This window comes from Lonchura striata, chromosome 9 (genome assembly GCF_046129695.1).
Source record: "Lonchura striata isolate bLonStr1 chromosome 9, bLonStr1.mat, whole genome shotgun sequence".
Taxonomy (NCBI): domain Eukaryota; kingdom Metazoa; phylum Chordata; class Aves; order Passeriformes; family Estrildidae; genus Lonchura; species Lonchura striata.
In genome coordinates this window covers 18,437,332-18,454,202 of record NC_134611.1, presented here as the reverse complement: position 1 = coordinate 18,454,202, position 16,871 = coordinate 18,437,332, and the positions used below count along the sequence as shown (strand labels likewise).

At 44.3% G+C, this 16,871-nt stretch overlaps 1 protein-coding gene across 1 annotated transcript in view; it reads left to right on the top strand.

The window, feature by feature from the left end:
* The first annotated feature begins 12,723 nt into the window (after nucleotides 1-12,723).
* The window catches only part of DDAH1 (dimethylarginine dimethylaminohydrolase 1), a 57,999-nt gene continuing 53,851 nt past the window's right edge, over nucleotides 12,724-16,871 (top strand). The window contains exon 1 of the mRNA XM_021526786.3: nucleotides 12,724-13,122. Within this exon, the coding sequence (XP_021382461.1) occupies nucleotides 12,817-13,122 (306 nt within the window). The 5' untranslated portion in view covers nucleotides 12,724-12,816. The remainder of the gene's footprint in view (nucleotides 13,123-16,871) is intronic.

Here is a 16,871-nt window from a genome sequence, read left to right as displayed (position 1 = left end):
AATAGAAGCAGCCTTCCCTTTGGTATATTGGCAGTGCCCAGAAATTTGCTAGTTATTTTCAGGAAAATTCTCTTTTTTGAGATGGTACAAGTTTCCTGGCCAGAGAGCCCAGTACTGCAAATTTAAGCATGACCAAGAGCTGACAGAAGAGGGGATGAAGAACCTGGGGGTGGGGACCATGGTGACACTAATTGATAAGGGTAGCTGGGAGAAGTGTTTGGTTCCTTCTCAGCCTTCCCCTGTGTTCAGGAATCTGTCCTGTCCCCCTAGCTTCTCCTTTGGCACCTCACCAGGCAACCCAGGGAAAGAGTTAAGTCATATTGCAATGTGGCATAAAGCTGAAGCAAATAAATGGGCATTACTGTGTTTGCATTGTGAGCAGGCTGGTGAGAGGGAATTTGAGAAGGGATTTAAAAGACAAGATGTGATAAACTGAGCAGAATTAGCAAAACATTTCCTTATGGAGAGGTGGCACAGAAGAAAGAGAACATCGGTCTAGGTGAGCCTGGAAGGAGCACCAGGGATGTGTGTATGATGAGACCAGGGCTGGATTTTAAAAGGACAAGCAAGAAGTAGATCTGAAGGTGGTAAATGCATTTCTCCTGAGGTCACAAGGACCTGGGGCAGCTGCCACTGACCTCAGGCTTACTCTGAGAAGCCTAGACCTGATGAAGGTTGGATGAATCATGAGGAGCTGTGGCTTTGAGGGATCCCAGCGTTGGGCAGTTTGAAAGAAACATTACAAGCCAGTGGGGTGGCTCAGAGCAAGGGTGACAGAAGGGGTGCTATGCTGCAGTAACAACCAGGTCAGCTCAGACTTCTCAGTTGAGTTGTAGAGAAATATTGGAGCCTAGACACCTTTTGGGAGGACAAAAAGGGTAAGAAGAAGTGGAAGTTACTCAAATCAGAGAGCTTGAATGGAAGGGAGGTGGTGAGACTCCTGTCAGGAATGGAAAGGAAGAGGCTTAGGAGGCAGGTGATGCAGAGTGCAGTACAAGGCACAGCTGCTTCCCAGTACTGCTTGCATGAGCTTGGAGGACTTTGGTGTCTGTCATCCCACAGCCTTTCATCAACCTCATTTAAATTTTAAAGTATATTACGGCTCTTGTATAAAAGTAACTCCATGCTACTCTTTCTACATATTTCTGTCTCATTTCCATAAAAATAGCAGGTTTCCAGTGAGTACTGGCACTCGGGCACATGTGTAAGGGAGTTGGTCTCCACTAAACAGATGTACACAGTACCCAGCTGGGAAGGTGCTGTGACATTTAGAGCAGACATCTGTGCTATTTAACAGGAGATAATCCCATGCACACCCAGCTTCCATGCTCACAGTCCTTTCCCAAACTATGCTGGGTGCTCAGATGTTATGATTACTCAACAGAAAATAATGCAACAATTTCTAAGCAGGTCTTGATTCTGGGTTGAGTGGAGGAAGTTCATTTGCATTTAAATACCCTTAAGCCCCTGAAAGAGTTTGAGTTTTTCATTATGTTTGGAAAATAGCTTGTGCTTCTTTTCTAGGCCCCAAATGTTATTCTCTTATTTGCAACCAGCCCTTGTCATTTCTCTGCAAGTCTCATCCATGAGCTGGTCCTTTGCATGTTTCTTTCCTAAGCTGGCCACCTGTATACAGATGTCTACATATTCTCAAATTTTGCTGTGTCAGCCATTTCTGTAAACTTCTTCTTCCCTATGTGAAAAATATAGGTAGGTTTTCCTAGACCTTTCCAAAGCCACCTTCACTTGAAAACTTTATTGTTTTGTTACTGCCTGTTGTAGATTGCAGAGCAACAGTTTATGGGTGGGGTGTTCATCCCGGTGGGTCCTTTTGTGATACCTCACTTAAAACTGCTGTTTGTGTTTGCCAGGATGATTCTATGTTAACAGGTTTTTATTATGAAAAGCACAGCTGACCTTTAAAGTCCAAAGGCCATATTTATGAATGACTCAGCCTGTTCTCAGTGTGGCTGAATCTTACAGTATGCAAACAAAAGCCAAAGCATACTTCTCCCATGTAACTTTTTGAGAAAGCAGTATTTGCCTCTGGCATTCACCAAGGGAGCTTTCCCTTTGTGTGCAAGAGGAAAATTGGGCAGGCTACAATAAAAGTCATTGTTGGTCCCAGCATGCAAAGAATGATGATCCAAGAACTGAAATAATAGAAAAGTGTCGGGAGGGAATTTATTTCACAAACATGTCAAGATAGCTTCAGGCTTACTCAAGTTTTAATTCAAGCTTCTCATTCTTCTTAAATTCTTTCCAGGCCAAAATGGATTAAGTAGTTGCTAATCTTCAATCATTCAGCATTTCCCTGGGATCAGGGTTTGGGGATGGCATTGGTGTGCCGACATTTCAGCCTCCAGTTCTTTAATGACAGTAAACCCCAGGGAATCTCGGAGTATGCACTGTGATTGGGGTCTCTCTCCTCAAATTCCATTGTGAAGGTCTCTGCAGGAAGGGTCTTTTTGCTTTGTGTCCTGGAGAGTATCTGTCACAATAGTCAGCAAGTATGATCAATATTGCACCCAAAATGTTCCTAAGAGGTTGTAAGCTATCATTTTTCACGGAGCTGGTTTCCAGACTCAAATATTGCCTGACAGCAGTGCTTACAAATAATTGCAAATAGGAGAAGAAAACTGGTCTTGCTGTGACATATCTTGACAGATACTGCCAGACTTAGACCTTAGAAAAAAAATTTAAAATTGTGTCTTTTGGTACACTAGTCCTATTTGGGATGTTGTCCAGATGAACTGACAACAAAACAAAAATACTACTAATAAAACATTCCTATATAGACATTATTCATGCTTTTTCCTAAACCTCTTTTTAAAAATAAAGTCTCCTAAGAAGTTTAGAACATGTATTTTCCCCTGTCTTCTTCCTCATTACTGCTGGAAAACCCCTAGAAGCTAATGTCAGTTAAGAATTTGCCGTAGCAGCTAAATGTAAAAATGATGTAATTATGTCCTGTGTCCCTATCAAATATAACAACAAATCATGTTCACAGCACTGCAAATTACACAGCACTTCACCAGTGTGAGAGATGGCACATTGCCTATTGTGATAGATGATCCCACACCTAGAACTGACTGGGAGCTTTTATGAAAAAGTGGGGCATCCCTTTGGTGCTTAACTGAGGCAGGACAGCTGGTCTTTTTCTCCTTCAAGGAGGATTCCCCTCAGGCTTTATTTGCAATGGTTTATGTGCATGTGAATTATTTGTATTAAAAGATAATTAGTATGGCATTTATTGGTGAGCTGTAACACATTGAGATGAAGTGAAATTTTTAACTCCTTTTTGTATCAACAGTAGTATCAGCCATTCAATATTTTACCTTTCTCTGATAGTGGAGATATTTTCATTATGTCTAAGGTGCCCCTTTCTTTTCTCCCTTGATGTTTCCCACAGCTTAGTTGCTACTTGGTGAATATTGCTGGACCCTGTTCAGCTAGTCTTATTTAATGTAATCTAACCATTCTGTGCATAAACAAAGTGATTTATGCAACAGAATGTTTTGAGCAATGTGGTCTGGAGCTGTTGGGCTGACTAGAATGCTGTATTACCTTTGGGTTTTTGGAACTTTTTAGACCTCTTGCTCTTGAATCCGCAGGTACTAAACAGGTTTTCCCAATATAATTCATAATAAAATGTTAATCATCATGATAAAATAAGAGGTCAAATATTTAGCGGCTCTTTTCATTATCATATTTTGCACATCTTCACTAATAGCATTAGATTCAGATCAGACATTTTGAAAACTTCTGGGAAAAAAATGCATATTTTGGTCAAGGACGATTAGGAGGAATTCCTGGAAGCTGTTTGCACTGCTCAAACTCAGCTGTCCATTAGTTACTTTTATTTATACAGCTCCAAAACCACGCCAGTATAATGAAAGTAATTATGAAATTCTGAGAAATTTTTGCTATATTGTTCCTTATGAGGGGAGTAAAATCTGCTCTTTCCTCACAACCCAGACCTGCCTCAGTTCACAAAAGATGGATGAACACTGTACTTATCAAACACATAAAGGATTTGGCTTCATTTCCAAGAGAATCAGACAAGTCCATCACAGCGCAGTCAGTCCCACTGCCCTTGGTGGCTCTGTGTGCCGCATGCAGCTCGTGCCGTACCTGCTGGGGGGTACTGCCCGTGCAGGTGAGCATCCTGCTGGCACTGCACCCCACTCCTGCAGCACTGCACCCCGGACACAGCCCACACGTGGGCAGCAATGCAGATCCTGTGTGCTGGAAAGGATGTGGGGAAGCTCAGTGTGAGCAGAAGAAACAAATGGCCAATGCGTGAGTAGTCAGGAAGGGAATGATGACTGAGAAGTGCCCTGAACAAGGGAGGGTGGGCTGAAAAACACTGGAAATGTGGTGGATGAGGGAAAACACTGCCCAGAACAGCCTTGTGAAAATCTCTGTGTGGCACAGAGGCTGGTGAACACCACAGAGCATATGCAGTGCTTCAGGAGGATTCCTCACTGGTGGGGCTGGGTGCAAGCAAGGATTTATTTGGGAGTTTTGTATATATACATCAGTGCTAGCAACAGCAGGTCTGACTGTAATGAGCTTAATGAATGTGGCACAAGGGATGTTTCAGGTAGAAGGCGAAACGTGGGATTTCTTGGGTGTATAATTAGGACACTTGGCAGCTGGGTAAGCTTTAATTGCCATCCAAAGCTCCTGATCTTGCCAAAGAATGAAGAGTGTGAAGAGAGCTATCGAGTTCCATCTGGACGAACAATTTATTTTTTCAGTGCTCATCAGCCTGATGTGTGTCTTCATTCCCTGTCACTGCTGTGATCAAGCTAAAGCTGCTTTCATCGGCAGATTTCAGGTGGGATTTCAGCTGAATATGTGGTTAGAATTGCAAGGCGTTAATGGCAAAAACTGACTCACTCACCACACTGGTAGTGCTCAATGTGCTATTAGTTTTGAAAATCCCCACCTATCTAGGTGCTTACATAAAGCATCTCTTTGCTGTAATGGCCAGTTGTGTCCCAAAAATAAAATGGGCACAGAGGGAGCCTTCTCTCCCTGCTCAACAGGAGAAAGTTAATGTTGATTTTTATATGATGCATGTTTGTTTATAAATGTGGTGTTACTGAGCAGAGGATTAGATCAAAGAATTGGATTTTGCATTTCTCTTTGAAGACACAGATGTCCATAGTCAACATGATAATTTCTGGGGGAGGCTTCCAAATTTCATGGGCTAAATGCCACATTTTTTTCCTGTCCTTGACAGTTCCCTTGTTCCAGGGGGATGTAGCTGGTGCGGGTCATGATCTTGAAAGAAAGAAACAAAGAAAAAACTATTATGTATTATTATGTGGTAATGACTACATAATACATAATGACTACTAGGAAAAATATAAATGGAGTATTTCGGAAAAAAATGTTGAGGAGAGAGGAGGTAAAATTATTTTTGCAAAGCGATCAAAAGCCCACACGTGCTGCAGTTTACAGTATGCAAATAGCATTCTTGGGGACCCACATTTTTATACAACTACTCAATCTTTGTGCATGTAATGGAGAGTGGTGTGCCCATGCAGGGTAGATGTGTACAGAGCTTTTTCTGATTTACCAGGAGAGAGCACCTTTCTTAGGAAGACAGGCTGAGGTGGTTCAGCCAGCAGAAGAGAAGGCCCAGGGAGACCTCACTATGGCTTTCTAATACTTAAAGGGGGCTTATAAAAAAGAGAGGAACTTTTTACAGAGACAAGATAGGAGACAAGAAGGAATAGTTTTAAGTTAAACCAGAGATTTAGATTAGATGTTTGGAAGACATTTTTACTGAAGGATGGAGAGACCCTGGAACAGACCATGCAGAGAAGTTGTAGATGCCCCATCCTTGTCACTGTTCAAAGCTGGGTGGGGCTTAGAGCAGGTGTCCCTACCCATGGCAGGGGAGTTGGAACTAGAGGATTTTTAAGGTCCCTTTCTATTAATCTATGATATGTCTAACATGGATTAATATGGTTATTGACTAGCCATTTCTTGATACGTTTTTTTCTTTTTTTAGGAAAGATTTAACTTGATGCATAGGGGAAAAAAAAGAATTAAATTCAAATAGGCCCTATTGGAAAGAGTTTCCTTTAGTAACTGATCCCATTAAAGTAGCCTGTAGTGGAAAGAAAGCCTTATATGTGAACAAGAGAATAGAGATTAAATTGGTGAGTTTTAGATTCATATTTGCCAAATTTAAAATAGGAAAATTATGTCTTTTCAGTTGGTTGATCTTGAATTATGTCTTGCATATTAGAATATTTTAGAATCATGATGTTACTTTTGTGTGTGTGTGTATCTCTCTCTTTCTAATCAGAAGGTGACAATATACACAGCAAAAGTCATCTGGTACCTCAAACAGCTGTTAAAATAAAACAGTTATTGATATATCCCCTTTGCTTATCAGGGTTGTGTTATAGTCTCATTTTATACACAGCAGTTCTACCGTTTGTTATAAAAATGCTTCCCACATGACACTGCCTTATCTTCATCATTCCTGGAGAGGATTTGAGAAATGAGTCATGGTGTGGTATGTCCCACTTAGGATACTTCAGATGTTCCTTTTTACAAGGTGCTTCCCCAAGCCTTTGACTTTCAGGTCTTGAAAGAAGACTACTCAAAAGTGGAATCACCTGAAACCATTAATTATCTTTGAAAATTTCTTTCTCCTGTGAAAAATAAATGAAAGAATCCTTTCCCCTGTGCTATTAAAAAGCTGGCCTATATTATTTGCAACTGAAAGGAATAAGTATATAGTTCCATTCCTGCTGTTAATGCATCTGTTGAAGTGAGCAGATAATTATACTTTAGATCTGTCTATCCATACTCTAAAACTATGGTCATAATCATTAAATAATGATATTTTATACAGATGCACAATAAAATTTCTTCCATCCCCACTTACTGTACTTACTAACATATGGCATTTTTTCCTTGATTCTCAAAGGAATAAGAATATGAGCATTTTGAGGCACTAGTCTATATGTATTTATAGCAGTGAGGAGTAAAACTGCCAAAATGCATGAAATTTTCTGTTACAGCTTTCAGAGAAATCAGTGAGAGGTCCCTGCTTTCAGTGCTGATTTTGTCTTTGCAGTTAGAGTGTAAAATGCATAACTAGTCCTCTGGTCCTCTTTGATTTCAGAAGTACATTTCAAACATACTTGACTTTACATGGTCAGCAAAGTTACTGGCAGACATATTCACTGTGTGAACTGACTTCTCCTAGCCATTTATTAAGACAACACTAATTTCTTTCCAATAACGTGGTTAGCAGTGTTTGTATGTCAACCTAAAATTAAAGCAGTTGGATTTCCACAAAATATTAAGTTGCTATCAAATGTAGAAGGACAGAGAAATCTAAATAGTAACATATCAGACAGAAGCTTAAGCATTGGTGCAGAACACCTGCAGCACATAGCAAACAGTAATTTACAGGTCATCACAAGTTCTCAGGATTTCAGGGGGAAAAAAGACTTGTAGCCATCAGTTTCAAGACAAGACCAGAAAATGTGATTGAGATATTTTATTGGTGTAACTAGACATAGGTTCCTGGAGCTGAATACAGGTGTATTTCCATGGAACTAAGAGGAAGGACATGATTTTGGCTGGAATTCTTCCTAAACAAGTGAAAGGATAGGAGGGTATACATAGTATTATGTATAGAAGGTTTCTGTTGATTTTAACAGCAGTAAATCAGTTTAATCTACCTTTTTATCATTGTAGTTTGAATATGTTCAAGGTAGAAATATTTATTTTGAGTTGTACTGATTGGTGAGAGAATTCAGATGGACCTGTGAATACTGAGTTGCTAACAGCAGCTTCACGAAGGTCAACAAGGAGAACTGCAAAGGTTTGCAAATGGGTAGATCTGTACAACCCTGTAGAAAAGGATCTGAGGGTTACAGAGAGCTCCAGGTTCAAAGTCTGCAAATATGCAAATAGTATATTGGGCTGCACCAGGATGATCATGGCTAGCAAAATAAGGGAAATTGTTATCCCCATCTAGGTGAGGCCGTGAGGCCATATCTGGAATACTGTCTCTGGTCTGGATCTGCCCCATGAAAAGAGACTGAGAAACTGGAGATTGATCTGTAGAAGACTACCATGGTAATTAGGGGTCTGAAATGTGGCATGGAAAGTGATTTGGAGAGCTAGGCTTCTTTGGCTGAGAAATAAGAAGGCTAAAAAATGAACTAGAAGCAACCTATGGGTACTTGAAAGACAGTTAAAACAATGAAGACAAATTCTTCTCAATAGACATCGAGAGTAAATCAGGCAGAAATTATGCCTTGAAAGGTTCAAATTGGACATCATGACATAGCTTTTGCACTACAAGGATACATGATTCTAATACCAAATACATAGAGATAAGCTCTGGTCTTCTTACTGGCATTTGGAAAACAAACCTTAAAGCCCATAGTTGCTTCAGCTCAGCAAGCCCTCAGAATGAAACATTAGGTGCATCAAGGGTTTATCTACTGAAGGCAGTGTCCTGCAGATTTATCTGCTGCAGGCAGCATCCTCTGAGCTGCCCCTGATCTCTGTCATGTGTGGTGGCACTACTTACCAGTGACATTGTTGGGAGTAGTTTTGCCCTTTTCTGAACTGCACCTCAACTTCACCATTTCTCCACTCTGTTTCAGCTGGTGAGTTTGAGGTATCTGGAAACCTCTTGGTTAAGTGATAAGAACTAGTAGTTCAAATGAAACATATTGATCACTCATTGCCTCTTCAAGCCTTCCAACCGGTGTCACTCGCTGTATACTATCTGCCTCCATTGGAAGCACCTACCCATTGGGCCCCCCTGGTGGGGCAAACAGCTGCTAAACATTCCCCTTTGAAGAATACAATATCATTTCAAGCTTGTTCTGTGATGAATTATAGCAAGAGTCATTATCACCTGGATACACTATAGCTGCTCCACGTATCCTTCATTGTTTTATAACCTCTTAACTCTGACACTTAGGACAGCATATTAATAAACTGGGTAGAAAAGCCTACTGAAAATCTTTAACTTTCTTAGCTTGATTTGTGATGTATTTATCTGCTTGTTTGCCTCTAGCACTAATCTCAGTGCTGAGGAAGCTGGCAAAAGAACTCCTTCCCTTTGCAGGAACACAAAGAAAATCACAAAGTTGTTGGCTGTGTGCATACACACAGATATAGGAATATGTATATCTATATATATGCACACATACATTCTGTTTCATGAGGCTATAAAAGCTAATTCCACTTTAACAAGTTTCATATAAATTTAACGCTTCATAGTTGCATTTGCAAGTTATTGACCAAGTCAACACAAAAAATGTACAAAGCTTTTATAAATCAAGGCAAAAGATGCCTAACTGAAAAGAAAGGCTGTGAATTAATTTTCAGGCAGCTGGCTGCTAGAAGGAATGAGAAATGCAAACTATGAAAAGCAAAAAAAACGCTACAGCCAAATGTCACAGTCTCTTCCTGCTGAGCTTGCGAGGGCATTTCAGGCAATGTGAGGGAAGGACAGCCTGCCACACCTGCAGGGTGCTGCCAGCTGGTCAACTCTACAACAGGGAGGTGTAGTCTTAGGGTAAACATTAAAAAGTAACTCAAGTTACATCGCAAAGGGCTTGGATCCTTTCAAAAATATTAACTTGCATCCATCAGCATTTTTAAGCATTCACTTTTTTAGGCAATCAAGACATGGTTTTGATAGTAGATATGAAGGCAAGAACCCAGCATATGCATTTTTCCTCTTGTATCAGTGCAGCCCAGTTTAGCAGCCATGATTCAGCAAAGGCTTTATCCCACCCTTCCCTCAGGAAGCCCCTCAGTGGGCACCTACAGCACTTCACAGCAGCTGGCTTTGGATTCATGAGACCCATTGAACAGTAGCTGCATAAGTATAAATGGTATGAACCACTTCCCCTTCTACTGCTAGAGCTGCTGCTTTCTTGCCAAGCTTATAAAATAGCATACTTTATTAAAAATGCTGTTGATAGCAGAAATGTTATGTTGCACTTACAACAAGAACCATTTGCAAGACACTTTTCCTAGCTCAGTCTCCTCCTCTTAGCTGGAGTAACATTTCTGGGAAGTCTGTCCATCAGGGACACAAATGGTGCATTTCTATAATTTTCTGTAAGAGATATGATAACTTATGTAATTCAGTATAAATTTCCACAGGCTACTAATCTCATTTTTTCATCTCATACCTGTGGTGTCTAACCTATGCTTTTTTTAAAAAATTCAAGGAGTGACTTTCCTCCTGCATAGAAAGAAGGGTAGAAGTGGTCATAAGCTTGGTGAAGGTGAGGAGATAGGAGCACAGAAGGTGAACAGTTAGAATCCTGCAGCTCTTGCCTCAGTGATCCGTTTGCTCAACCAAGAAAATCCAGAATTTGATTCTGGTTGTACACAATAACTGAAATCTATTGTAACACAACATGTGGGAAGACTACAAATGTGAGGAATGCCCTGTGCCTCTGCATGTTGTCCAGGCTGCTTGGGGCCGTGTCACAGCAACAATGATGCCAAAGCTGACTTGCAAAGAATCACCCTCTGACAGCTTTGTCTCCCAACAACTGTGTAGCTGTCAGTTCATCAGAATTCCTCCTTTTCTGCAGGATGCAAAATGCCAGCTGAGGAAACACCCAGATTATTATCCTATATCAGACAAAACAAATATTGTGTTTCCCCTGAACCAGCTATATATAGAATTTATCTAACCCTGGTAAGACACTGAGATAGCATGGGTTCAACTCAGGCAAGGGAAAATGCTGCTCCCCAAAAGGTTGGCAGATGCACTCTTGATACATCCAGAAGAAGTTCTGGATGGCATAAACAGTCCCTTATTTCAGAAGTATCTGTTATGTAAAGAATAGATAGCAAACAAATCTGTTCAGCATTTGGAAAATGTAAAAGTACTTGGTAGCTTGTCCATGCAGTGGGGTGAAGTGCCTTATTTTCTGCTCAATGTCTTCATCTTCTCTAAATGAGGAGCCCAGACACTTAATTATTTAGTAGAAATACTGACTCACTGCGTCACCATGGTTTTTTACAGTAGAGGAGCAGAAAGAGAAAACTTCTGACAACTACCTGGGTGAAAACCCCTTTGAGTTGTTGTTTGTGTATCTAAGGCATGATTAAAGTAACATTTTTCTCTTCTATGGCTGTGAATAAGACCCAATCATGTACCTCTTCTAAGAGAATGATCCACTGATCATAATGGGGAGCTTTTCCAGCAGATCAGTGTTAATAATGGAGTTTGACTGTGCAGTAGTTGCACAGTTTTCTATCGAGCTGAAGAAATCTTAAACTTGTCTTCTTTCCAAAATGAAATTCAGTGCCTCTCCATCTTTCTGGTGCAGATTCCCTTTGTTACAGTAGGACGTGCTGGTGACTGAATGGTTTAGTTGCAGTCTTGTCCTGGCTTTTCACTCCCTGGAGTTTTAAATAGCATTTCACTAATAGTATGAGAGATGTCCATGAAAGTTTTAGGGACAGTGGTGATGTTCCAGCATTTCCAAGCAATGGGAAATGTTTTCCAGCTTTGCAGCTGCCTATCATGCCTGAGCAATTGCCTACGTGGTATGCATTTGTATTCAGCAGTGATCCAAATTCTCCTTTGTCATGGTTACACAAACTGTTGAACAGCATCGGCTATCTCTGACCTTCAGTGACCCAGGTTTTGTCTGAGCTCTCAAGAGGGGGAACACAGAGCTGTGTGCTAGTGAGGTCCCCTCCATGACCAGAGGGACACTTGCAAAAGCCTTGCTAAGCAAAAGCAGAGCTGGAAGGAAAGTTCATATTCCTTCTATTTTCCTGTTTGCTCTGGTGAGGACAAGCCTTGGAGATGCCTGGGTGGCTTGGGAGCAGAGCAGGGCGGCTGAGGACCGGCGCTGTGGATGCTGCCTGCGGTGCGAGGTGTGGCACACACACACTCACTGGTCTGGGAGACGGAGATGTGCTCTGGCAAGGGCCGGCCCTCCTCCAGGATAACCAACAATCAGGGTAAAACTGGAGAAAATGAAACCGAGGGAAGCGTTTGTTTAGTGAAAAGTGTGTGAAATCCGAATTGTTTCAGTCCCTGAGGCAGAGGTGGAGCGCTGCACCGGTGTCCCTCCTACTCCGCGGAGGTGGAAACCTTAATAGCATAAAGGAGCGGGGGCAGGGGGACACGCTCTGCCGGTCAGTGCCCCGTACAAAGCCGAGACAGGAGAGCTGCCTCGGCTTATTTCCTTAGGATTTGTATTTGGAACTGCCCTTGTCATGGGCTATTCTTCCTCTGGTCACTCACATGGACCGCCCGGTCTTCAGCTGTGCCACCAGGGAAGGAGAAGGCAGCGGCAAATGGCACGCAAGTGGCCAAGCCAAGGCACTCTGGAGCCCGAGGGTCGCCAGCCTTCCCCCTGCCCACCGCAGCTGGCAGGATGTAAGGACTGCCCGGACGCGGGGCTCGGAGGGCTGTCAGCACACTGTGTCTCTGCACAGAGCGAGCGGAGCGGGCCGCGCCGCCCCTCAGGCCACAGCGGGGCCCGCCCGCACAGGTAAGCGGCGCCGCGCGGGCGGCGGCCAATGGCGCGGCCCGGCCGCCGCCGCCAGCCAATGGGGGCGCGGCGGCGGCGGCCCCATGGAAATGTGCCTGGTGGGGAGCCAATGGGGCGCGGCCGGGCCGCGGGCGGCGCTTTCCGCTCCGCCAGCGCCCGCGGCGGCCGCGCGTCCCTCGCCCCTCTCCGCCGTCCCCGCCGCGCCTGCCTCGCGTCCCTCTCCGCCGTTCTCGCCGCGCGTCTCCCGCGTCCCTCTCCGCCGTCCCCGCCGCGCAGCATGGCCGGGCTGGGCGGCGGCCTCGCCGCCTTCGGGCGCTGCACGCACGCCGTGGTGCGGGCGCTGCCCGAGTCGCTGTGCCGGCAGGCGCTGCGCAGCGTGGCGGGCCCCGAGGTGGACTTGGCCCGGGCGGAGAGGGAGCATCAGCTGTATGTGGGTGTGCTGCGGGGCAAGCTGGGGCTGCAGGTGCTGGAGCTGCCGGCCGACGAGAGCCTCCCCGACTGTGTCTTCGTGGAGGATGTGGCCGTGGTGTGCGAGGAGACGGCGCTGCTCACCCGCCCGGGCGCGCCCAGCCGCCGGAAGGAGGTGAGGAGCGGAGCGGAGCGGGCCGGGGGGCGATGCCTGCGCAGGTGAGCTCGGGCCGGCCGCGCCGCCGGGCGTGTCCCGGGCCCGCCGCAGCGGGAGCGGACCGCGCTCGGAGCTGCAGCCCGGCTGGCGGGAGCCGCCCCGCAGCGGCTCGGCCCGGCACCGCCGCCGGCAGCCGAGCTCGCCGTGCGGCGGAGCCCCGCGGTGCTGGGCTTACTGGAGAGCGATGCTCTGCTCCTGGAGACAAGTGGATAGACAGTGTAAACTATGACTCATCCATTCTGGGGCGTGCGGGTTCCGTGTCAGTGTGCCCGGTCCGTCCGGCAGGACGGGTCGCTGGCAGGTTGTGCGGGTTTGTGTCCACGGTGCAGCCTTGCTCGGACCACAAACCCCATATTCAGTACACGCTGAACCCGAGCTCAGCTCCAGATAGTGCATCACTGGTGCCTGTGATAATTGTATGTACTGGCCTGTGCACAAGAGATGGTGTGTGTTTCGCTGTACTTGGTGTCAGCCTTAATGCCCTTGAACCTGATGTCGCCTTCCTTGTACAACCCCCCCTGCACGTATCGGGGACACAGGCTACCTCATTGGAGGGAGGTGTGGTGGATGCACACCCACAGGAGCCTTACTTTAGATCTTCCCAGTACTTTCTTAATGTCTTCAGCCCATTCATAAACGAGTTTCATCAGGCAGTGCATGCATTGAAGTGCCACCCAGTTATCTTCTCAATGAGCAGTGACAGCCTGCCTTTCTGTAAGCATCTTCTAATACAATCCTTCTCATGTCCCTTTCAGTTCTCATGTTTGGTACTACGGTGCATTGTGAGATTCACAGGCCTGAGCTGTTGTGCCTGTGGGACAGGCCACTAGCTCTACTACAGCAATAGCACCTCTTGGTTTTGGTGTTTTTTACATAGTGCCTTTCTCTTACCAATTGCAAAGTTTTCTTAAATTCTCCCCAGCAGTGTAGCATCTGAGATACTGCATTGAGCTTGTACACATGCACTTCTTGTGCATAACCATGTGTATTTACTCTTTATAAATACACATGTAACATCCCTGAATGCTCTTTAAGGTGGCAACACCAGAGTAAAGTGTTTATCACACACTACTGTCAGAAGCAGCTATTTCTTAGCCTGAATCAAAGTGAGTTTTCACTGGTCCTTCCCATGACATGCTGATATGTAGCTCTGTAAGTCCTCCTGCCACTTGTACCATTTTCCCTTCAGAAGAAGGGATTTACTTCTTTCCATGAGTGACTTGTCCAGACAGAGTCATGAACAAGAGAGAGACAGGGGTTTCAGGCATAATTTGAATATTATTAATGTTCTTGAATGATGGAGCAATCCCTCCTTTGAGTTTTCTATGAAGTAAAAATGAAACAAATTGAACAAGTATCCTTTTAAAGTTATAACAATGCATGACACTGCCGTGTAGTCTTGTCTGAACATTTAACTTACTTACAACAATTCTTCCTCCTGGTAACATCATTACAGCAGTGTCTTGTGGAAAAGGGAACAAGGTGCTCATTGTGCAATATGCTACCTGCCTATTCCTGATCTCTCTCCTCTCCAAGGCATCCTCTCCTTCCCAGCGTGGTTAGTGTCAGTTTTGTTTAGCTGGGGTGTCTGTGTTGAGTAGTTAGTGACCAGGATGTCATATTGAAAACAGTGAAATGGCAAAGGCTTTAGAAAGCAGGAATGCCTACCCAGAGCTCTATATGCTGTGGTGGAGGGCTTGGTGTGTGCCTTGGACATCTTGGCAAACGTCTATGATAATGTCACTTTCATAGAGTCCCCAGAAAGAGCTGCATGAGAGGCTATTTCCTCATGTACCCAAAGCCTCTCTGCTCTTACTGCCTCCACCTTTGGTTCTGGAGATACTAACCACAGGTCTCAAAAGTCCAGGCACTGAGGCATGTGGGCACCCTGTGCTGAGGGAGCCTGCTCCTGACCCTCTTGCTAATCCCAGTGAGTGTCTGTTAGCAGCCTCCCAAGATAATTTTCTGAGGTTTATGTTCAGTCTCTGAATTCCCTATTGAGATGGTTGCTGGAGTCTAGCGGCAAGTGTTGTTGCTGCAGGATCTGTCCTGCCATCTGTCCTGTCAAATCTGCCTTTATCAGTGACCTAGAGGAGATTGAGGCATCTTTATTGAGCTATGAGTGGCCCCAAAGTGGGGCAAGGGTGAGGAGTGATACCATTGAGGTCTAGGCTGTGCAGAGGGTTCTTACTAGGCTGGAGAAAGGGCTGACCCATGGAGACCTCATGGTTAAACAGGGACAAGTGCAAAGTGCTGCCCCAGGAAAGGAAGGGTCCTACATCAGTTGGCTGTTACGAAAGTGAACCAAAACTGTTGTCGTGCACTGTCACTTGTACTGGTGACAGGGAAAGAGGATGGATACAGTCTGTGTAAGCAGTGGTTTCTCAAACTGCAATCTCTTATTCTTTTTATGTAACATAAGTGCAAACCCATGAATATTTTAGCAGTACAGTTGGCGTGTGCTTGGCTTAACCCAGTAAAGCCTAACTCCTGATCATGCACTCCTGACCTGAGCCTCCCTATAAGGTAGGACTCCGCTGGACTTGTCTTACTGGTCTCTTAAATGTTAGATGTATTTTTGTCCAGAGCAGGCAGGGGCAGAGGAGGCAGAAAAGGATGAGGGAAACAGGGTGGTAGAGCACCATTTCTGCAAGTAATTAATAGAGAGAGGGTTTGTGTCCAGGAAGCCTGCCAAAGAGGCATGTGGTAGGTTGAGCTCTGAAGCCTGATCATGCCAGTGAAAATTGAAGAGCACAGTGGATTGCTGAGGTACATCCCAAACACAACAGCCTGGTTGCATACACAGCTGTAGCAGTGCTGTTTCAGGTGTGTTCTGCCTTCTGATAAACTGTCTGCCAGATGCATGAACTGAGCAGTACTGTCTGAATCTCCTCTGTTTCATGCTACTGAAAACCTATAATGCAGTATTCAAGAAGGATACAGCTTTTCCTTTCACAGACTAGACTCCTTATTAAGAAGGCTTGTCACCAGTTACGGTAACACTATGCAGTAGACAAATTTCTGCAGTAGTTTGTAATAGCACTGATTGAGCTTTCAGGCTTTATAGATATTATTGCTTATCCCCCCAGCAACACTGGATTCTTTACTGATTATCTGTCTGGAACAAAACAAAATAAAATCTAGGGTTATGTCTGTTCTTGCTCCAAGTTATTGTAAGTAGAGGAAAAAAAAGAATTGAATTAAATTTGGTCATGTTCAGGCAGTGCTGGGAAAGAGCCCAGTATTTTTTTAGTAAAGTAGAAAAATTAGTCATGCATTTAATGATTTGTTTGCAAGTCAGACTTATTTCAAGGCATTATGATTCTGTGTTATAATCTTCTGAACTTACTTTAAAATTCATAGTTTCTGTGGAGTTTTGATTTGGCAGAAAGGTAAAGGCTTTTGAAGTAAGCTAGAGGTAGATTGCTAATATGTCTAAACTGGTGTTTTGCTTAGCTGTGTGCAGTGACCAGTGCGCTTGATGCTTAAGTTGAGTAAGTCCAGTGGAAATGTTGTGATCACTGGTCAGATTGCCAGTTCCAGTGCCTTTTGTTCCAGCAGTATGCTCTCAATTGTTTATTCCTCTAGTATAAACTCTCAACGTCACCCTCTGCATACAGCAGGGTTAGTTGCTGTGAAGAGCTCTCATCAGCACATTGCTCTTGCTGCCTAAGTTGTCTTAATGTGCTTGGGATAGCACAAAACAG